This window comes from Gallus gallus, chromosome 19, assembly GCF_016699485.2.
Source record: "Gallus gallus isolate bGalGal1 chromosome 19, bGalGal1.mat.broiler.GRCg7b, whole genome shotgun sequence".
Lineage (NCBI taxonomy): Eukaryota > Metazoa > Chordata > Aves > Galliformes > Phasianidae > Gallus > Gallus gallus.
Window position 1 is genome coordinate 7,823,107 of NC_052550.1, and position 18,895 is coordinate 7,842,001.

The following is an 18,895-nucleotide window of genomic DNA, read 5'->3' on the forward strand; positions in this document are numbered from 1 at the left end:
GCCTTATTGAAGGGCGTGAAATTGGGTGTGTTGGATTTGGAAGAATAGCCTCCCCCTCTACTTCTGCTGAGTAGAGAATGCCTACAAGGCACAGCCAAACGGCTTGACGTTCTGCCTGCGTGTGTTTTGTTTAGAGCTGCTTGCTGCTGTTTCTCAAGAAACAATGGTAATTTGGAGAACCAGATGAGGATCTTCTATGGTGAGAAGAGAACATGAATTGAACATCCAGCCTGACTGATCTTTGAGGGGAGAAATGTTCCTGCTAGTTTGGCAGCTTAAAAAACAACAGCCAAAAAAAAAGGGAACTTAAATTTTTACACTGTTTATTCCTTTTAGTCCTCCATTCAAAATTGCACCGAGTGAAATATTATTTACTTTACTTCCAGGAGTGTGTTGGGTGATGCTGGGTCAATTTAAATCCAGGCGACCTTTCTCCTTGAGCTGGGTTTTGAGAAAACCCATTATCCTGCAGATGATGGGAGCCTGCCTCGTACTTTCCCCGTTACCATACTTCAGAAAAGCCCCTCGTTTTAAAGCACACTTCTCCTTTCCAAGCATCTGTGCGTGCTGCTGTGCCAGTGCTGCTTCCACACCCTGAGCTCCAGAGCTTCTCCTGCCTCGTAGCTGCTCTTGTTCACATCAAGTGGCTTTGCCCCACAGAAGGAGTGTGGTTTACAGGCAGGGCTCTTGTTTCTCAGAGCTGCACACAACGCAGAGCCCAGCACGCTGTAGGAGCAGAGCGACTTGCTCTGATTTGTTGGTACTTAGGCAGTGTTTTAGAATTATACACGTTTAAAATGGTGTTCAGTTGCTCTGAGCTCTCTTCCAGTCAAACTCCAGTGCAATGGTGATTTTTAGCAGAGCTCCCTCGTGACAGTGGGGTATCTCCAGCACTGCATTCAAACCAACCTCTTAATTAGGGGAAGTGAATCTGCTGCTTAGTGCTGGGGCAGCACATTGCTAATCATGCAGTGCGAGCAGAGCTCTGTGCAGCCTCGTGGCCACACACCCGAGTGCAGGGCTTTTCCTTTCCTCCTGATCAACGGTTGGTGATTGTGAGGTGCTCTTGTGTTTTCTCATTGTGCTGAAGTGCCAAAAGCTGGCAGAGGTTTCTGGTGCACGTGGAGCTCAGTGCCAGCTGCCCTCGAGGTTCCTGCTGATGGATGCCGCGTGGGCCTTGCTGTGCCATGGCGCTCTTTGCTAAGAGGAGAGAAGTACCAATATCTTTGCTATCTATCTAATCCTTAATGACTCTAAGTGTTTGGATTCATTAAGTAGCATATTTCTAAGAACTAATGATTTACACATTAGGCTTTGCTTCTCCGCAAGCCAAATTTCCATGTGAAAATATTTCCAAGTTGCCTGTGTTACTATCAGTCCCTGCTGCTTGCTGACTTCCCAGGCTGCATCTGCCTCTGCAAGGACACAAACTTGACAAAGGGTTAAATCTGCAGAAAGGCCGCGATGCAGCAGCACCCCTGGTAAATGACCCAGTGCCATCTGCACACTGGCTGCCCGTTGCTGCTGGGACCTGTTTTTGCCTCCACTGAACCTTTACTGGTTGTGGTTTGTCTGGCCATCACATGACTTCTCTGAAAATTCCCCCTCCCCTCCATTTCCAGTAAACTGTTTGAACAGGAGTGACTCAGACTGAAACCAGCTTCCCTGTAACCACAGGGCTTGTTAAAGAATTTGTCAACGTGGACTCAAGAGGGTTTGTATTAAACTAAGCTGCAACTGCTTCGGTTTGCGTTGCGTCAGGAGTTCCACCAAACAACTTCCTGCTCGGGGAGGCGGCTTCTCGTCTGCAAGGAGTTAAAGCGATGAACTTTGCGATAGTGGCAGTGGGACACATGAGAAAGCCATCTCTCCAGCACTGCTGAGAGCTCCCGTGCCTTGAGCTGGATTGCTTTTCCACGTCCTAATGCGGGTCCCTCAGTGCAGGAGCAGAACAAAGTACGTTCACCACACCCAGCCGTGGTTACTCGGAGAACCCAGCGCTGTGTTCTGACACGACGCTGTGACTTCACTGAAGTGGAATGATCAGGTTCAACTAATCAGCAAAATATTGCTTAATTAGCAGCGTGAAGATGGCCAAATTAAAAAATGGATCTCTCCCATGATTAAGCTAACAGTTGGTATCTGGTGAGTTCCTGTTTGGGGAGGACTGCTTGGCTGCTGCTGGTTTAAGCAAAAGCTCTTGAGGGTATTCTTTACAAGAAGGAAGAAGTTAAAGCAGACCACAGAGAGCCTTCTATAAAGCAGTTATCATAAAAATGGAAGTGGTAAAGTCATGTACAATAACTGGAAAACATTGACTTCTCTTTTTTTTCCCCAGAAACAAGTTGTTGAAACCCAGCATCAAATTCTGTTCATCGTGTTTTCTTCCTCGTTCTTTCAATCTCCCCCTTTTCTCATCGGCTTCCCCTGCTAATTGTCACTGTTAGGTCTGGGCAGCCCCATGGGTGCCACCAGGAGGCTTGTCTGCATGCAGATCAATGTGTGCTTCTGTTAATGCGTGGACGGAGGTTTCTCCCCTCCTTATCGTGGCCCATAATTAAATGTAAATTCAAAATGAATCAAACTTTGGAGCTTCAGCGGGTCAGGGAAAGCTTTAAACAGGGGAACTGTTGGCAGAGGGAGCTTCCTCAGGAAGGGGGGAGCAAAGAGTTAATATCAGCACAGGGCAGACAATGGGAGCTGTGAGTAAGAAATGTGTGAGCCACCTCCTTGCTGCATTTCTTTGGACCCTGGCAGGAGAAACTGGCAGTCTTGTGCCTGCATTGTTCTATTCATTTGCACACCTGCTTTCAGATAAGGGAAAACCAGCCTTAGCTTTGCTCATGATAATCTAGAGATGACTTTTTCACATTCTTCTTTGAGCTTTTTCTTTGTGATACCTCTGTTAGCTAAAACTCACTCACAAGGCCTTCTGCCTTCGTAGTGCTCAGTGTGAAAGTACATAAATCAGTCAAAGCACTGAAGAAATCGGGATTGCTTTGCAGTATTTTCACTCAGTATTTGGCTGTTGGCTCAGAGCAATTCTGTAGTGTCAAATAAGTCACAATGCAACAGAAATTGACCTCTTAAGGAAGAATATACCCAAGTTTATTGTAAGTCTCGCATGCTGCTTGGTCTCGAACACTTCTTTTCACTCTTTCAGAGTCATATGGGTGTTTTCAGCTTTGTGATCCATACAGAAGGAGCAGTCTCTACTCAATAAGCCTGTGTGGTGTGGGTGAGCTTTTCTGGAAAGTTTGGATCTGGGAAGAAAAAAAACCCAAAACCAGTAATAAAATGATTTACGGATCTTCCTGGGACCAAAGTTGGGCTGTTCCTCTCACGTCTTCACACAGGGCTCTTCTGCAATATTCAGGTGAACGTAAGAACTGCTGCTGTTTCATGTCATGGATTGATAGATAAGCAGTTATTTTCATTTGTGTGGACAGGCAGGTTGTGTTGCAGGGCAGGAAAAGTCACTTCTAAGGTACTGTTGGCCCAGAAACGTTTTGAAGGAGATAAGGAGTAAATGAAAGGTTGAAAACCTGAATTTAAGAACTCAGTATTCTGAGAAAGGCCAATCAGAAGTTGGGGGCACATAAGCTGCTTCAGATATTTATTTTTCAGGGAACACCTTCCATCACTGATACAAATTAATGATGGTATCGTGGCCTTTTTTTTTTTTTTTCCTGCTCCAGACACTGTTTAAATATCTGTGTTGTACGAGAGTCTGGTATGCAGACCACTTCTCTAAGCTGTCTGGGAACCTCTGCTCCTTCCCAGGGCAAACCAGCAGAGGTATGCTTAGCTTTGCACATCTGCTGCCTAGGTTGAGTAGGAAGGCTGGTGTGTGCAAAAGGATTTCTCAGCCGTGTATGAAATCGTTTACTTTTATTAAACAAGTGGTTTTTCTGTGCATGGGCTTCTTCCTTAAATTATTTCTAAGTTCCCTGTGGGAGAAGTGTGTGGCTTTTTTCACTTCTGGTGACTGTGGGTCTGCTTTGTACAGGATTGAAAAGGTCAATCTGTGTGTCTGGTTATCACAGATTGCTTCCTTTCTTGATGACGATGGCTAAAGGAAAGTAATAACTCGCTTAATTCCAGCCCTCTTGAGCCCCTCCTTGCAGTGTCCGGATCTTAAACCCAGCAAAAATAGGATTTTATAATATGTAAGGGATTAAAAAAGAAAAAAAAAAAAGTCAGCAATATCCTGGAATGCTGCAGTACTCATCGTGCTCTGTAAGCAGATTGACAGTCCTGTGGTCACAGCAGCTAATTGCGATTGCAGCTTCGAGATAAATGAGCACTCACTGTGCAGCTCAGTGGTATTTTAGGCAGCCAGCACGTTGGTGGAGGCAATGCCAGCACACGCTTCCAACTGCAGAAGCAAAGGCTGTGGAGGTCAATGTCTGATGTGTGGGAACTGGAGTGATAGGATGTCCTTTTGCTTCATTCTTCTCTCTGTAGGTGGCTGCTAGTATCTTGTTATGGAATCACAGAAAAATTAGTCTTGAAAGGGACCTCAGGCAGTCTGTAGTCCAGACTTTTGCTCCAGGCTGGGTCAGCGGTGAGATGGGGTTCCTCGGGTGTTATCAGGTCTGCTCTTGAAAACCTCCAGGCCAGGAGACTGCACAGCCTGTCTGGGTGATCTGTGCCAGGGCTGGCTGATGAACTGAAAGAACACCTACAAGTTGTTGATGCTAGTAGTCTGCTTAATCCTGGTAAAGCCTGTGAAGTCAAGGGCCTCACCTCGTTGCTGTTCATCCTATTTCATATTGGACTTCCTAAAATTGTGTTTTCATTCTCACCATGGACGTGTATTTGTCTTTTAACAATTCCTATATGTTTACACTGTTCCTTTTCCCGAATTTAATGTCACCAAAGACCCAGACCTCTTGTGAAGTTAATTTCCTTCTCAAGCTTAGAATTTGAACTGCTTCTCTTAATCTGCAGTGGCTGTCCTATGCCTGTCACATATAAACACCTTTTATCAAACGTCCCTTTGCTACTTTCAGTAGTTCTTAAAAACCTGTAACTTTCTAACAGCCCAGTTTTCAATACAGGGCCTTTCTGTCCAGACTTTCCTAGGGATAAGTAAGCTTAAACCTTACTTCTCCCCCCCCGCTTCTCTCCAAATATCAACACAGAAATACTCCTTCTTAGTTTCCCCTTACTTGCATTAACCTGGAATTATTTTTGAGAAAGTTAGAACAGAGGTGTGGGGCCACATTCCTTCTGTGCACGTGAAGATGCTGAGGGTCATTGCAGCTGGAGGAGTGGGAGATGAGGACCGCCGTGCACCACTATCAGAATGGTCCCCTTTGCAGCGTAGTGGAACCTTACATCTGTCACCTTTGGTGTCATGCAGGAGAGGTATGAAACAGCCATTTTGGTCCCTGAGTAAGGATCTGTTTGCAGTGATAGGCAGTGGCTACCGACTGTATCTTCATCTCCGTTCTTCTCATCTTAACTCCAGATTGCTGTGCTGATCGTTAAACACCGACTGAGCTGCTGCTTCTGTTGCATGGATGTATGCTGTAACTTCTCAGCCCATAGGTAGCTGTCTGTCTTCTTTAAAGCCACCCTTTTGCAGTTAGTATGTTATTTCAATGAGTTAATAATTCTTCCCAGTCTTCTGAAATTCTAGAGTGGATTACCTAACATGAGACCACAAATGGTCATTCGCCCATAAGCTGTGTTTGATTCCATTGTGCTGTAATAGAAAGCTGAAGAGACAAAATATTGTGCAGCTCATTTTTAACATAACTCAGATTTTTACATGAAAAGGAGCGCTGTCTTTGTAGGCAGCTTTGTAGATGCTGAGGAATTTATAATTTTAATGATCTGAGACGGTAGCTCCATACGGTGCCTTCAGTCTTTGGAGAAAAATGTTCTCCTCTGAAGTTTTCTATTTGTATTATTAAACTTTGTTTCTGGTAAGAAAATATGATAAGCATAATATTTATTACGCTCAAAGGTTGGAGTGGTGGTCTCATTCTTCCTCACACCTTTACTGGCCTTCCTCTTCTTGCCTTATTGGTACCCGTAGCACAGCTGCCAGTGTATTTGTAAAGTGCTTACTGTATTGATAGCAGAAAGAAGCTGACAGAGCACATGTTCTTGTGGCCTCGGGTCAGCCTTGAACCATCTCTTTCAGAACCTGACTGCCATCACTGCTGCCTGTGTGGCATGGATGGTTTGAGGAGGGTCACAGCTTTCTTGAGGCTCCAAGCAACGGATTGCAACTTCAGGATGGGAAATGAACCGTTATGCTGTGTAGTTATGAGAGGCCCATCTGCGTGGTCTTCCCAGGAAATATCTCCTGCTGAAGTCCCAATGGCATGTTTCTGTGAGGGCTGAGCCCTGTTCGGAGCTCCTTCACCATCAGCTGGCTCACTGCTCTGGTCCATCAGCAGTTTGTTTCTGGAGATTAAGAAAAGAAACAAAGGCATTCACAATTTCTTTGTGAGCAATAAATTGTGACCTTTCTGCGTTCTGATACTAACATGGCAGAGGAAAAAGGGTCACAACTTCGTGTGTGCTGGAGTTTGTTAACTAAATCCAGTGAAACGTTCAGCGCTGAAATAACTGAGAAGTTACGCGTTGCATTTCACAGTGAAGGGAGAAGGAGGAAATAGTGATCAAAGTGATAAAATGGAAGCGAGGCAAAATAGAGAACGGGGGGAAGCCTTGCAGTTGGGACGAGACTGCCCATTGCTTTTCCCAGAAGCAGGGCTGTCTATGGGAGTGGATGCTCACAAAGGCAGATGTGAAGCAGGCTTCCCGAGGCCGCCGGCTGAGATGTGTGAATCAGAATTTCAGCTCTGACCTTTCGATGCCTCTGATTTCCATTCCAGTTCTTGAGATCTTATGATTAACCCAATGAAGTAATGTTTAATCATTTAACCTCCCTTCGCCTGTGTTGCAGCAGTCACAGGAAATGTATTTCCAAACCAAAATAACAAATCATTTTTGAGAGGGACACAGCGAGCAAAAGTGTCCCGAAACGCAGCGGGGAATGAATCACGTTGAGCTGCGAGCCGGGTCTGGTCCGTGTGCTTTAATTTTGGGGGATGTGTTGTGCCTGTAAGTAGCTGATCTTTTATGGCTTTCTTTTTTTTAATGCAGTAAATCGTGGGAAATGTTTGGCTTTTATTTTGAATGCTTCGAAAAAAAATCTTAGCGAAAAGATTGTTCCCCGTGCAGGGTTTGGAACAGCAAAGAGTCTGTTGTGAAATAGGTAAAAGTTGTGAAACTGGAGATTGAATTCTCTGAGAAATGAAACTTGGAAGGTTTTTTTTGTTATTGCAGATGGGGCAGAGATTTGACTAATGAAATGTGAGGGAGCAGCCGAGCAGAACTGAACCCCTTTACGTTGAAGTAAACGTGGAGACTCAAAGACATACTTTGGTTGTGACCCTGTTGTGTACATTACCACGTAAATCATTTCTATCTGTGACGACACCACATCATGGGAAGTGGGGGAAAACGTCCTAAATTTATCTCTTCTGGCTTGTTTAGAAAGTTTGGAACGGGAAGAGAAGTTCCCCATCGAAGGACCGTGGCTGTGCTGTCCGGGGCTCACTGTGTAACAGATAAGGAATGTGGAAAAAAGAAATAGAACAGAACGAGACCAGAAAAACCACAACCTTTTAAAAAAGAAGTTTTAAATTAAAAATAAAAACTCTAAAATGAATGAGGTGACCAAAAAAAATGGTCACAACTTTTTTTTTTTCTTCCCTGAAACGAATCTGTTGCCCTCTTTGCAGCACAGTGGATGGCACTGTCTCAGGTCTTAACCTGGCATGAGAAGTGATGTCTGCTGTATGGCTCAGGATTCAGATAACAAGCAAACATGAAGGAGAGGTGGATGATTTGCTGCTATGTGGTGTTGGAGGTCTCGGCAGAACTGTAACAGTTACAGCTGCAGAAGTTGAATTGTTCTGGATTCTTCTGTAGTTGTCTTGCAGTGGAAAATTGAGAATGTTAATTAATTACTGATCAAAGTCACTTCTTTGTTAAATGTATCAAAGATAACAAAGAGGTGCGGGTTTTGTAGCTGCTCTTGCAGTGCCTGCGCAGGTAATGCTGACCCTACTGAACTTCTTGCACAGTTTTGCTTCAAAAGACTTTTCCTCTCCCCTGATCCAAATGAACTTACGATGCTTGTGAGAATCTTCACGTTTGCTTTTGAAAAAGGTTTACTGTTTGCATGGGAGATGCTGAGACTCTGGAGTTTGCCATGAGTAAAAGCAGGCAATGCATTCTCAGCATGGCTTCATAAAGAGGAGCTCAGAGCTCTTACGGTTCTGCCACCTTTCTTTCTTTTAAAGCACTCTAAATGTAACTCTGCAGATGTAATGAACTTTGCAGCTCTGTTTTGGAATTAGCTGTTTTGAAAAAGGCCCTGGGTTTGCAGACAGATAATGGGATTGCTGCATTCTGCCTTTGTTTTGAGAAAGTAACTTTTTTTGTTGAGAATGATATGGAAGGAATTAATTCCATTTGCTTGCTGAAGGAATAAGGTTGTAAGGACACTGGGAATACAAAGATACAGGGAAAGAAGCATTAGAAACATGTTTTTATAGTAATTGAACTCATCACTGCTTGCAGAATGTTGGAGAGCCATCTCTGGAAGGAGCACCAAAAACTCAGTGTGAGGATTTGACACTGACCGTCTCTCTCTTCCCTCCAAGTGCAGGATTTCAGTTTGACCTTTTTGTTATTAATGAGAAAGCCCCAAAGCAAGGAGGATGCTGCGATCACGTGCATTTTGAGGTGTGTTCAGTTCAGGGTTTGTCTCACTAATAACGTTCTCCTGTTTGTTTGCAGGATTTTGCTTCCCGGGCTAAGCTGGCTGTCCAGAACCTGGTGCAGAAAGTTGGGTTCTTCGGCATCTTGGCCTGCGCCTCCGTAAGTGCACTGCAGTGACAGAGGGGTTGTGATCACACGTTGCAGGCTGACTGTGGCACAGTGAGGTTAATGCCCTGAGCTGTGTTTTGTTTGAGTCCGTATGGGTCTTTGCATCTTGTTTGCTTTTTGTGTTCTCTGTGCTGCGCAGGGAAATGGGATGGTTGTGGTACGGCAAGTACAATAGCATGGAGAAACTCCAGTCCTAGATTAGTACCAAACACAGTGAATCCTGCATGAATACACAGCTAACAGTTGTTACCCTTCCTTCTGCTTTACCTTTGGGCTTCATGACTCTAGTTCTGGTAAAACAGTGCCTTTGGAATAGCAGTGTTTCCTTTTTAATCCATCAGAAGAGCACTGTGCCACAGAGGATCTCCTCATTTCTTGGGTGGCTTTTTTTATAGAACAGCTCATTCTGTAGTTTAGCATGGCACAGGGAAACCTGCTAAGAAGGGTTAGCTCACTCAAGACGCAAGCAGCTTCTCGCAGCAGGCTTAGATGGGACTAAACTGAGGTGTTCCCAGAACTGACTGAGTGTCAAATGCGTGCTGCAGCTCCTGCTCTGTTGGTGGGTGTCTGGCAGATCAGACTGTGTGCCCCTCACAGCTCTCCTGTTGCAACTTTTCCAGCCCAGATTATTAGCTGGCAAGTTACAGCAAGAGCTATATTGTTACCTGTAGTTTCTTCTGGAATTGCTTTGCCTGTACTTACAGTTTCTGCTATTTCTTCAGATGTTTGTGTCGTGTGGCCTGACGTTTTCAGATTCAAAGACAGACACCAATTGAAAATGACCTGTACAGAACCTGACTGGCATATCCATCCATAGTAGTGTTCCTAAATCTGCTCAGGGGGTGTCTGTGGGTTATTAGGAGCTGGGAGGAGCAGAATGCAGCAGACAGTTTCAGCCATGGCTATCTGAATTGCTCATAGATTTCTTTCTCTAAGACAGACATGGTATAAGCGTTTCCACTGGTGCTATTTTAGTGCTTGAAATAGGCTAATACTGTTCTTTTGAGTTAAAAAAAAAATTCTCAACTGTCTGAGGTTTAAATCTCTCTGGAAGCTGGATGAGAACGGGTAGGAATGATGTGCCTTACTCTCCCATCCCACACACAAATGCACAGAAATATGATTACTGCAAAGAGGGGAATTGTTAGGTCCCCTATGATCCCATTCTTCTGGAATAACCACAGCCATTAGCCAGCTGCTCAGCTGATGAGGTATTAATTCCACACTTGTCTAGCATCTCTCTGAGTTTCCTAAATTGTAGAGATGACAATGTTAGCTATTTGTTCAAATGTAAGTAACCTGTGTTAGCTGGAAAGAATTAAGCTGATTACAGCTGCTGGCACACAACTTCTGTTTACTAATCTTTTGAACAGCCTTAATGTTTAGAGTGGAGACGTAGGTTACAAGCTGTTCCTTAAGTCTTTCTGTCCAGTGAGCTGTGAGGCTGCTCCTGTGCTCTGACTCACTGCTCTGCAGTCACCATCTTGTGAGCCATCCCCTCGTCCGCCCGCCTTGTGTAACGAGAGCAGCTCGTGGTCGGCAGGATGAGTTCCTGGGGGAGCTGGGCGAGGTGGAATGTGGACAAATAGGGAACGTGAGGAAGGATTGCTAGATGGGAGAGGTGATGTGTAAAGCTCTCCGTGGTTCCTGCTTAGCGATAAACATTTGCTTAACTTCTTCCCTACTTGGTGCACTGTTCCTCGGTGTGCCCTGAGCTCCAGCTTCCTTCTGCTTATATGCAGGCTGCCCTGGGCTGGGGGAGGGCTGGGAAGTCGTGGATCCATCGCAGTGCACTTGAGGACTTGTAAACGTTGGTTGCAGAATAAATGCAGAGCAGCAGCAAGCAGAGAGGTGAAGTGTGTGAGGAGGCATTAAAAAAAGCATAGGGATTCCAGGCTGTAATGGCTTCTAAATGCTACATAAAAGCACGATCAAATAGAGTTTAAATCTTTGCAAATGTGTGCAGTGAAGTCAACTGAGTGTAACGTGCAGTGGCAATAAGAAAACCATATTATTGTCTTAGGCCTAATTGCTATGTAAAGGCAGCTCTGGGAAAGGAATGGAGAAGGAAGAGAACTTCACTGTGGTGGGTGGGAATTTGTGAGCGTGCCCTCCTGTCTCTGCGGGTGTTTTTGGCACTTCTCAGTACTGCACATGTGTGTGTTTAAAAAAAAACAACAAATGGAGGGAGCCCCTCACTGGCCAGCTCATAGAACCCAGCGTGCAGCTGAGCCATCTTTTTGCTGTGACACGTTTCATGTGTTGGTGGCATGCACAGGTACCTGTACCCAAAGCGTGCTGCTCTCTCTATGCTGATAGCAACGCAGTAATTAAAATGCACTGTAAATTTATTGGGGTGGGGGAAACCCAAAGCAACCAGCCAAGGAGATAGCTGAGCCCTAGAGCAGGCTCTGGTGTGGGTAACTCATTTACCATCCTCCTATGCCTGAGACAGATGTCAGAGGTGAAGAGGATTTGAGTTAAGTGGGGCATATTTAGAGATTTCTTCCTATGCAGGTGGTGGTGTGGGTGCTCGTACATTTGAATTGCTGGTCTGTAACAGCTAAGTATAACCCCCAGAGCTTCGTCACACATTTCAGATTACCACTCTCTGTTTTTATGGCCTTAAATATCTACGCTCTGTATTTGTTAGTGCAACTAACAGTGCTGCTGTGAATTAAACATCCCCCTGCGTTACTCTGACCGAGTGTGAGAGGTTGGAATTTGGATACTTTTTGGTTTAAGTTCAGAAATACTGCACAGACAGTATCACAATACCCAACGTCATGCCAAGGGCTTAACAATAAAAAAAAAAAAGATTCTAATTTTAAATTAAACGCATATGCTTAATAAAATCTAATCAGTGCTTTTAAACTGGATACATATGACTCTAAATGGCAGTTTTTAATGCACTTTCTCAGATGGAAACCACTGGAGATGGTTTGAACGCTGGCTTCCAGGAGCGATGTGCTTGTCGGGGGGGAATTTGATAAATCACTCAGAATGGCTTTGCTGTGGTTTCTGTGCATTTCACAGGGAAGACTTTTTGCAGGCTTCTTTAAAATCAAGGGGTAAGGAGGGACCTTCAGGGTGGAATTGCCTGCGACATGTCTAGCTGAGTCCCTCAGACTTTTGTTATGGGTTGTAACGCTCTTATTTGTGTAAGTACTAAGACACAAGAGTTTTGGATCCAGTCGAATAAGGGGAAAATGTTCATTTTTCAAGGTCTGTAGTATTCCTGTTCTTTAAGTAAAACACCTCAATGCATGCCCTTTTCTCCTTTGTACTTTATAGATTCCCAACCCTCTGTTTGACCTGGCCGGGATAACATGTGGACACTTTCTGGTTCCCTTCTGGACCTTCTTTGGGGCCACTCTGATTGGGAAAGCAGTAATTAAAATGCACATCCAGGCAAGTACATTACACCTCCGTCCGGCCTCTGGGCTGGAGGCTTTTCTTACTCTTCTTTTTCTTTTGACTGTTACACCGTGTTACTTCGTAATGAACTGTGGAGTCTCCTTTCCTGACCTGAAGTAATGGAAATTAATTTGGTGCAGAGGATTTACAATAAAGGATCTGCTAGGCTTCTTACACTTGAAACTTAGGCAACTGAATAATTTATAGCTACAAACTAATGAGCTCACTGCCCACACCGCTCAGGAAATTGGTGGTTAGCCAAGTTATTTACCTACGGTTTTTACCAGACTGAAAGGAGTTCGTACTCATAATGAACTTACTTTTTGGTAAGAAATACTCATTTCAAAGGGCAGTGCAGCTAGCCTTTACCAGTTAAGCGGCACTTTTAAATGTTCCCTTTTATCTGAGCTGAGTGTATAGGGAAAACCCCGCTCCTTTCAGTCCCTGCCCCCTGCAGAAGGCACTCTGGGGTGTATCTCTGGCAGTGCTGTCCATCGTTTCCAGGCGTGGTTAGTGATTTTTGGTGTTCTCAGCCTGTTCCTTTGAAAGGGCCTGGTTTCAGAGAGGGCCTCTTCCATTTTTTTCTTGTGAACTCAGAGTCTTCCCGGATGTTCTGAATTTGGCCATCAGAATCCCGGATTGCTTTCAGAAACGTTGAGTCTTGCTTTTAAGATGCATCCCCATTTTGTCCAATGAAAGATGAAGTATCAATTCCCCAGCGATGGTTCACTTGTGGCAGCATGGTTAGCACGAGATCATGAACTACAGCACCCCATTTGTAATGATTAGAGCCTGAGATTTCAGCTGGGGCTTTTTTAAAGCATCTCCATAGTTCTGTAGCTTTGTTGCTTGGAAGTCTTTGCTGTCACTACTTTAAAATAGCAGAAAGTATCAGCAGATTACTCATCTAGCACCCATATGAAGCTGCTTAAAAATCCCTTCCTTTTGCCCTAAACAGAGGCTTTATTCCTCCACCCTCTCTTCCCATCTTTTTGTAAATGGTTATTTTGCTTCACGCACTTTTCCAACAGAAGATAACAAAAAGATGGGAACGTTCTTTCACTTACTGTGACAGAACTGCTTTTTCTCCATATTTATTTTTGTGTTCCCTGAATTTTTCTCCTTTTAAACACACGTGCTGTTAGAATTGGCAAGTTGAAAACTGAAATGGCATTTGTAAAATACTCCTTTCATTTGCTTCAGTCAGATAGGAGAATGTTTGCTGCGTGGTTCGTGGCGCTCTGCACAGATCAAATGTAGGGTTAAAAAAAAATCCTGTCTCTTGCAGTGTTGGAAAATCATCCTATTTTGTAATAGTTTTGCTATTAGAATCCTCTGCAATGTTTGATTTCAGACACCCTCTTGTGCAATAGCTCTGATTTTTGCAGCGATCTTGCTGCAATTTGGAATTTAGGACGTGTTACGGTCATAGAAGAGGTTTTTGATGAAACCTTTCTCTGGACAGGAAGGAAGTGAGCGCGGTGGCCGTCCTGGAGCTGCCTGTGACTGACCTCTTCCTCTGGGCCGCAAAATCATTTCATGCAGTTCTGGTCACTGCCCTTATCTCCCCACTAGTGAATGCACTTCTCATTAGATCATGCTGAAATTGATTTAAGGAGGCTGTGGGAACTGTTTGTGTGTATACGCACATCCACACACGGTCTCGCTCGCTCTTTGCAAACAAACAGAGGAGAAATCAGAAAAAGCTACTTGAGAAAAATTATCACTTTAGAAGGGAGAGGTAGAGTTACACGTATTTGGACTTTATGCGAACTAAGCCACGTGTTCCAGAATTATTCTGTTTCAAATTATCTGCTGCCTTACAGACAGTGCTAATCCAACTGTTCAGAGTGGGTAGGCAGCTGGGGGCTCTCGCTTCACTCTCTACTTGATGTTTCTTTGGTAGAGCTCTCACATGAACAAGGGGACTAAAAGATGTAAAATGTTCAGTTCTGTGATCTTTAAGTACGTGTGTTTGTGTAAGGGGATGTGAACTCTTCTGCGCAGTGATGACTGTTTTTCCATTAAAACATTGTTGATGGAGTAAAGTGACCTTGAGCTTCTGGGAATGTAAGCTTGGGGAGGATGCATATGGCTGGTAACACAGGCTACGAAAACATTGCAAGAAATGACATCCACGAGGAAATAGAGTAATAAAGCAAATAGTTCTCCTCTCTTCTCTATTTTTGAAAAGTGTATTGAAAAGCAGACAAGTGAGGGGAAGGCTGTGTCTGAGTGCTGGAGAAGCTGTTTGAGCAGAAAGGAGCACAAGTTGTCGCCCTCCGTTCTTTGCTTGCCCTTCAATCAGACATTTCTCTAACTGATGTTTTCCTTCCTACAGAAACTCTTCGTTATTATAACATTCAGCAAACATATAGTGGAGCAGATGGTGTCCCTCATCGGGTGAGTAACTCTTTAGCACACTCCTGCCTTCGCTCAGTAGGTGGAAAAGTACTGGGGGAGACAAATCAGATGCACTGAAAATGGTGCTGTGCTTCTGGGTTAGGTCTGGTTTGTGACTTCATTCCTCGCCTCAGAGGTTTCAAGTACTTCAAGTGTAACAGCATTGAAGGTCAGATGGCCTGGATACGTAATACCTCCATTGAGCTTCCACCCAGCAACACAATGCCACTATCCCAGTTATAGATTGCCACACTTTGAGCTGCAAATGCTGTTTTTGGTGGCTTTCCTCGGTGTTGATGTGATCCCACAACAAAAAATGACAGAATTGTTGGGATTCGTGCAGTGTTCCAATAATAATAACAAACACCTTCTGAAATTTAAACTGCATTATATCTATTAAATATATTGAATCTCTCATAAAATTTCCAGTCTGGTGATCCAGCAGATGAGATCTCAGCAACACCTCTTTAACCCTGGAGAAGTTTGTTAAACTGCTTGAATGCAAACAAGCATGCAATTCATTCATCTTAAATGCATTAAATTAGGATCAAATTAGAAGGATTTCATTTTAAAAATTGGGCTTAATTCTTCAAAGGAGCAGTTGTTGTGCTGAGGTTGAAGGCTGTGGCCCTTTTTCATTACACTGCTTGATTTCTGCAGTGTCAGAGGTGCAGGCTTAAAACTTTGAATGCGATTAACATTTAAATAGGAAACTTTTATTTCTGCTGATGGTGTTTTTTTAGTTTCTGTTTTGTGGATACCCCATGCATAAAATAAATTCCTAGCTGTGCTTCCTTTTCCAGAGGCTTTGATTGATATTTTATACCCAAACTTTAATAGCTCTGTTCACGTTTAAACAACCAAACAAAAAAAAAAAGGCCACACTGCTCAGGAATATTTTCACCAGAGGAGTGTCTGCAAATAATGGCTCTTCAAAGATGTAAACGTGAAGTAGTAGCTGTACAAAGGAAAAGGAGTGTCGAAAGAAGCACGGTAGGGCAGCTTACTAATGAAACAAATCCCAGCTTTATTACTGCCTGATCTTCTGATTGGGTGTCTGTTTTGTAGCAGCCTTCAGAATTAATGTGTGGCTTTCAGCATTTTTAAAAAGAAAATGAGGGAAAGGTGGTGACTTCTAGCAGTCATTAGTTAGCTGCTCTCAATATGTATCCCAGCAGATACAGTAACGCTGCTACAAATCTAGGTATGTTTCCAAGGGTTTTCTCTCCTGCAAATCTTTGAGCCAAAACTGGTAGTTTTTTCCTACTTCATCTGTCTTGGAGATAATTTTGCATCCAATTACATAGAATGCATTCACAAGACCTCTGCTGGATTTGGGTTTTATTAGGTGGTTGATGTCAGAGTTAAAAAATGTCTTTGAGAGACAGTAAGATTTTTGGAATGTCCCGGTACCATTGACTTTTCTCAATCTGTCTGCTAGCATTACCTCATCAATTCCTTCCTCAAGTGGAGTAAGAAACATATTAAACAATAGCTTTCATTAAATCCCTTATTATTAAGTTAAAGTATAGATCTATTAAAATACAGATCTGTGAAATGGTCTGTAACTTTGTTTTAATCAACTTCAATCCAACAGTGTGACTTTTTTTTTGTCTGAGGTACTGCTTTTACACAACAGAAAATGTCTAAGCTCAGTACTTTAAAATGATGAATCTTATTGTGTGGAATAACTGGGAACTGGACAGGAGATGAAGTTGAGATATGAGATAAAGTCTCATTTGATTTTTTTTTAGGCCATAAAATGGTACATACAATGCTAATATACAACTCTTGTTGACTCGGTCAGTAAGCAGAATGATTCACCTGCAGACCGTCCCCGTAGCTCAGTGCTTGTCTGCTTCTGTCAGTGCTGCTGCTCTTGCGGGCCGAGCCTGCTGTAACCAGCATTCTTAAATATAATTTAGGGTAGTTTTGTTGATTGCTAAAAGATCGTAAAATACACCTTATGTTGATTAAATATAGGAAGAAAAGGGCACAGAACTAAGAAGCTTTTTAAAAAAAATGTTTTGAAAACGTGGGCCTTATCCAGTGTAAGGAAGGGATGAGAAGGGTTGGGTGGTGGCAACAGCACCATGCAGCAGCCGTGGTAGCTAGAGAGAAGGGGATGGGAAGGATTCAAGGAGTGAAGGCAGCAGGAGCTTTGCAGTGGGAGCTGGAGAGGATTACAAAGACACGGGTAGCTCACATGGGGCTGCTAATTATCAACCTGTTCTACCAGTTAAGGAAGTTGTAATATTGCTGTCTAAAGTGCTAAAAGAACAATGCTTTTTGTGTTGTATTACCTTCATAGGCTCCTGGTGATGAAGGATGGTCTGTAAGGTTTTTGTCTTGCATTCTTGTCGCTGAAGGATGAGGTCAGCTTATTGATTGTCCACTTAGAATACTTGGATCCTGCTTTTAGCCCAGACCTAGCTCGTTTAGTGTTTAATCATCACGTGTGTTGTGGGTTTTCTTTGGGCTCTTGAAGCTTTCCTTTTAATTTTTTCGTTACCTACAGCTGCAGGATTGTTTGTGCAGTCACACTGAGCATATTGCTTCTAAGCACCGTCATAGTTTCTTTGAAGTGGTAGTTTCAAATGTGGATTAAGAATTCCCAGAAAACTACTAAAGAAATAGCACTCGAAGCACACACCACACATACCATCCCCACAGCCGTCTGCCATCAATTCTGGGTAAATATTAAGAAAAATGCTACTCTCTTTTAAGTTCAGCGTGGTTGGTTCATATTTTGTGAAAACGAGCTGGTAGCTCCACAGCTTCAAAAGAAATCTCACAAACTCAACAATGTGTTTTATATAGCACCAGGCACCCCGTGGCCTTCACCCCCGCGGCAGCTGAACGTCACCGGCAGTGGTGTGACTCCGTCTCTGTGGGACAAACCTCACCCTTTGGGCACAGCTTCCTTGGGGTGAACCCACAGAGGATGAGGGGAGGTGTCACTGCTGCTTTGGGTTCGTGTGGCGCGGTGGTTGAGGAGTAGCTGCTGCCTGTAGCAGATCCTTTGCTGCTGGTAAAACTAATGTAGTTGACGAATTAATGGACTGGGGCATCACATCGATTTGAGGTTTGATAGAAGCCACTAAAATGCATGTAAAAAAATAAGAATTGCATACTTGCATAGATCTTAGAAGTTAAATTTTAGTGCCGTGTTCCAGGGGTGAGACGTGTAAGCCCTGTTAACGCTGTGAAATCCATTTCACAAACTCATACCTGAAAAGCTGCCCTAAAACAGCAGTTTCTGAAGGGCTTTTTAATCTGATATTTTTGGGGAACAAATTTTAATGCTCTGCAGTGGTGCACTGTGAATGATGGCATGTCTTAAAGGAAAAACATTTTGGTAATGGGTCGTTGAACCACTGCCTTTACAAACCACTTTGCTGCTATTTATTGTGCCATAATTCTTTGCTTCACAACTGGATCTCAGTTGATTCTTGTAAGGAGCACGATGTTCCTTCTGTGAATAAAGTACACGTGGAATTATGGTGACTGACGTAATTGGAGGCTTTGCTTAAAGGTCATTATGTTGTTGTTTTGGTTTTTTTTTTTTTGTCAATAACTGTATGCAGCATAGATTTAGATAAATTCTTTAGAATATAAGCAAGGCAAGGAGCTACAGCGATGGGAAAAGGGCTGCAGCAGGGATCAGCTGTCCTGAGGTGGAGGGGTCCTTTCTGTGATTCACACTGTGCCATATGATTCCCCTTCCCTTTAAGAGCACAGCCCAGCCAGGTGAGCTCCGCCGCTCCCCAGCACGTTCCCCACGGCAGATCTGCCAGCCGTGCCTTCCGGCCCCATGGGCCTTTGTTTTGCATATGCCATAAATTCCATATCCGGTGACTGTATCCTGTTTTTGTCAAAGGGTATTTTGAATTACAGTTTCCAATCAGCATTTAAGTTAAAACCTGTGTAGTGGGAATCAGTGAAAATACCCTGGAGTGGCCGAGAACATGGAGCAGTGATTTCAAAATCTCCTGGGATGAATGCTTCTGGAAGCCTATTGCCACACACCTGATGTTTCCTGGGACAATAAAGCAATGGCTTTCCTCCCACGGGTGTATCAGAAACCTGTGGGACCGTGCCCTGTAATACACCCTGCACACAATAGATGGGCTCTGCACAAGAAAAGGCTTTA

At 43.7% G+C, this 18,895-nt stretch overlaps 1 protein-coding gene across 11 annotated transcripts in view; it reads left to right on the plus strand.

Moving 5' to 3' along the window:
* Nucleotides 1-18,895, plus strand: part of VMP1 (vacuole membrane protein 1) — a 55,996-nt gene that overhangs the window by 29,107 nt on the left and 7,994 nt on the right. For all 11 annotated transcript variants that reach the window (XM_046902683.1, XM_040650502.2, XM_415880.8 and 8 more), the window contains 3 exons: nucleotides 8,833-8,913; nucleotides 12,217-12,333; nucleotides 14,681-14,742. In XM_046902683.1, coding sequence (XP_046758639.1) covers nucleotides 8,833-8,913; nucleotides 12,217-12,333; nucleotides 14,681-14,742 — 260 coding nt within the window. The remainder of the gene's footprint in view (nucleotides 1-8,832; nucleotides 8,914-12,216; nucleotides 12,334-14,680; nucleotides 14,743-18,895) is intronic.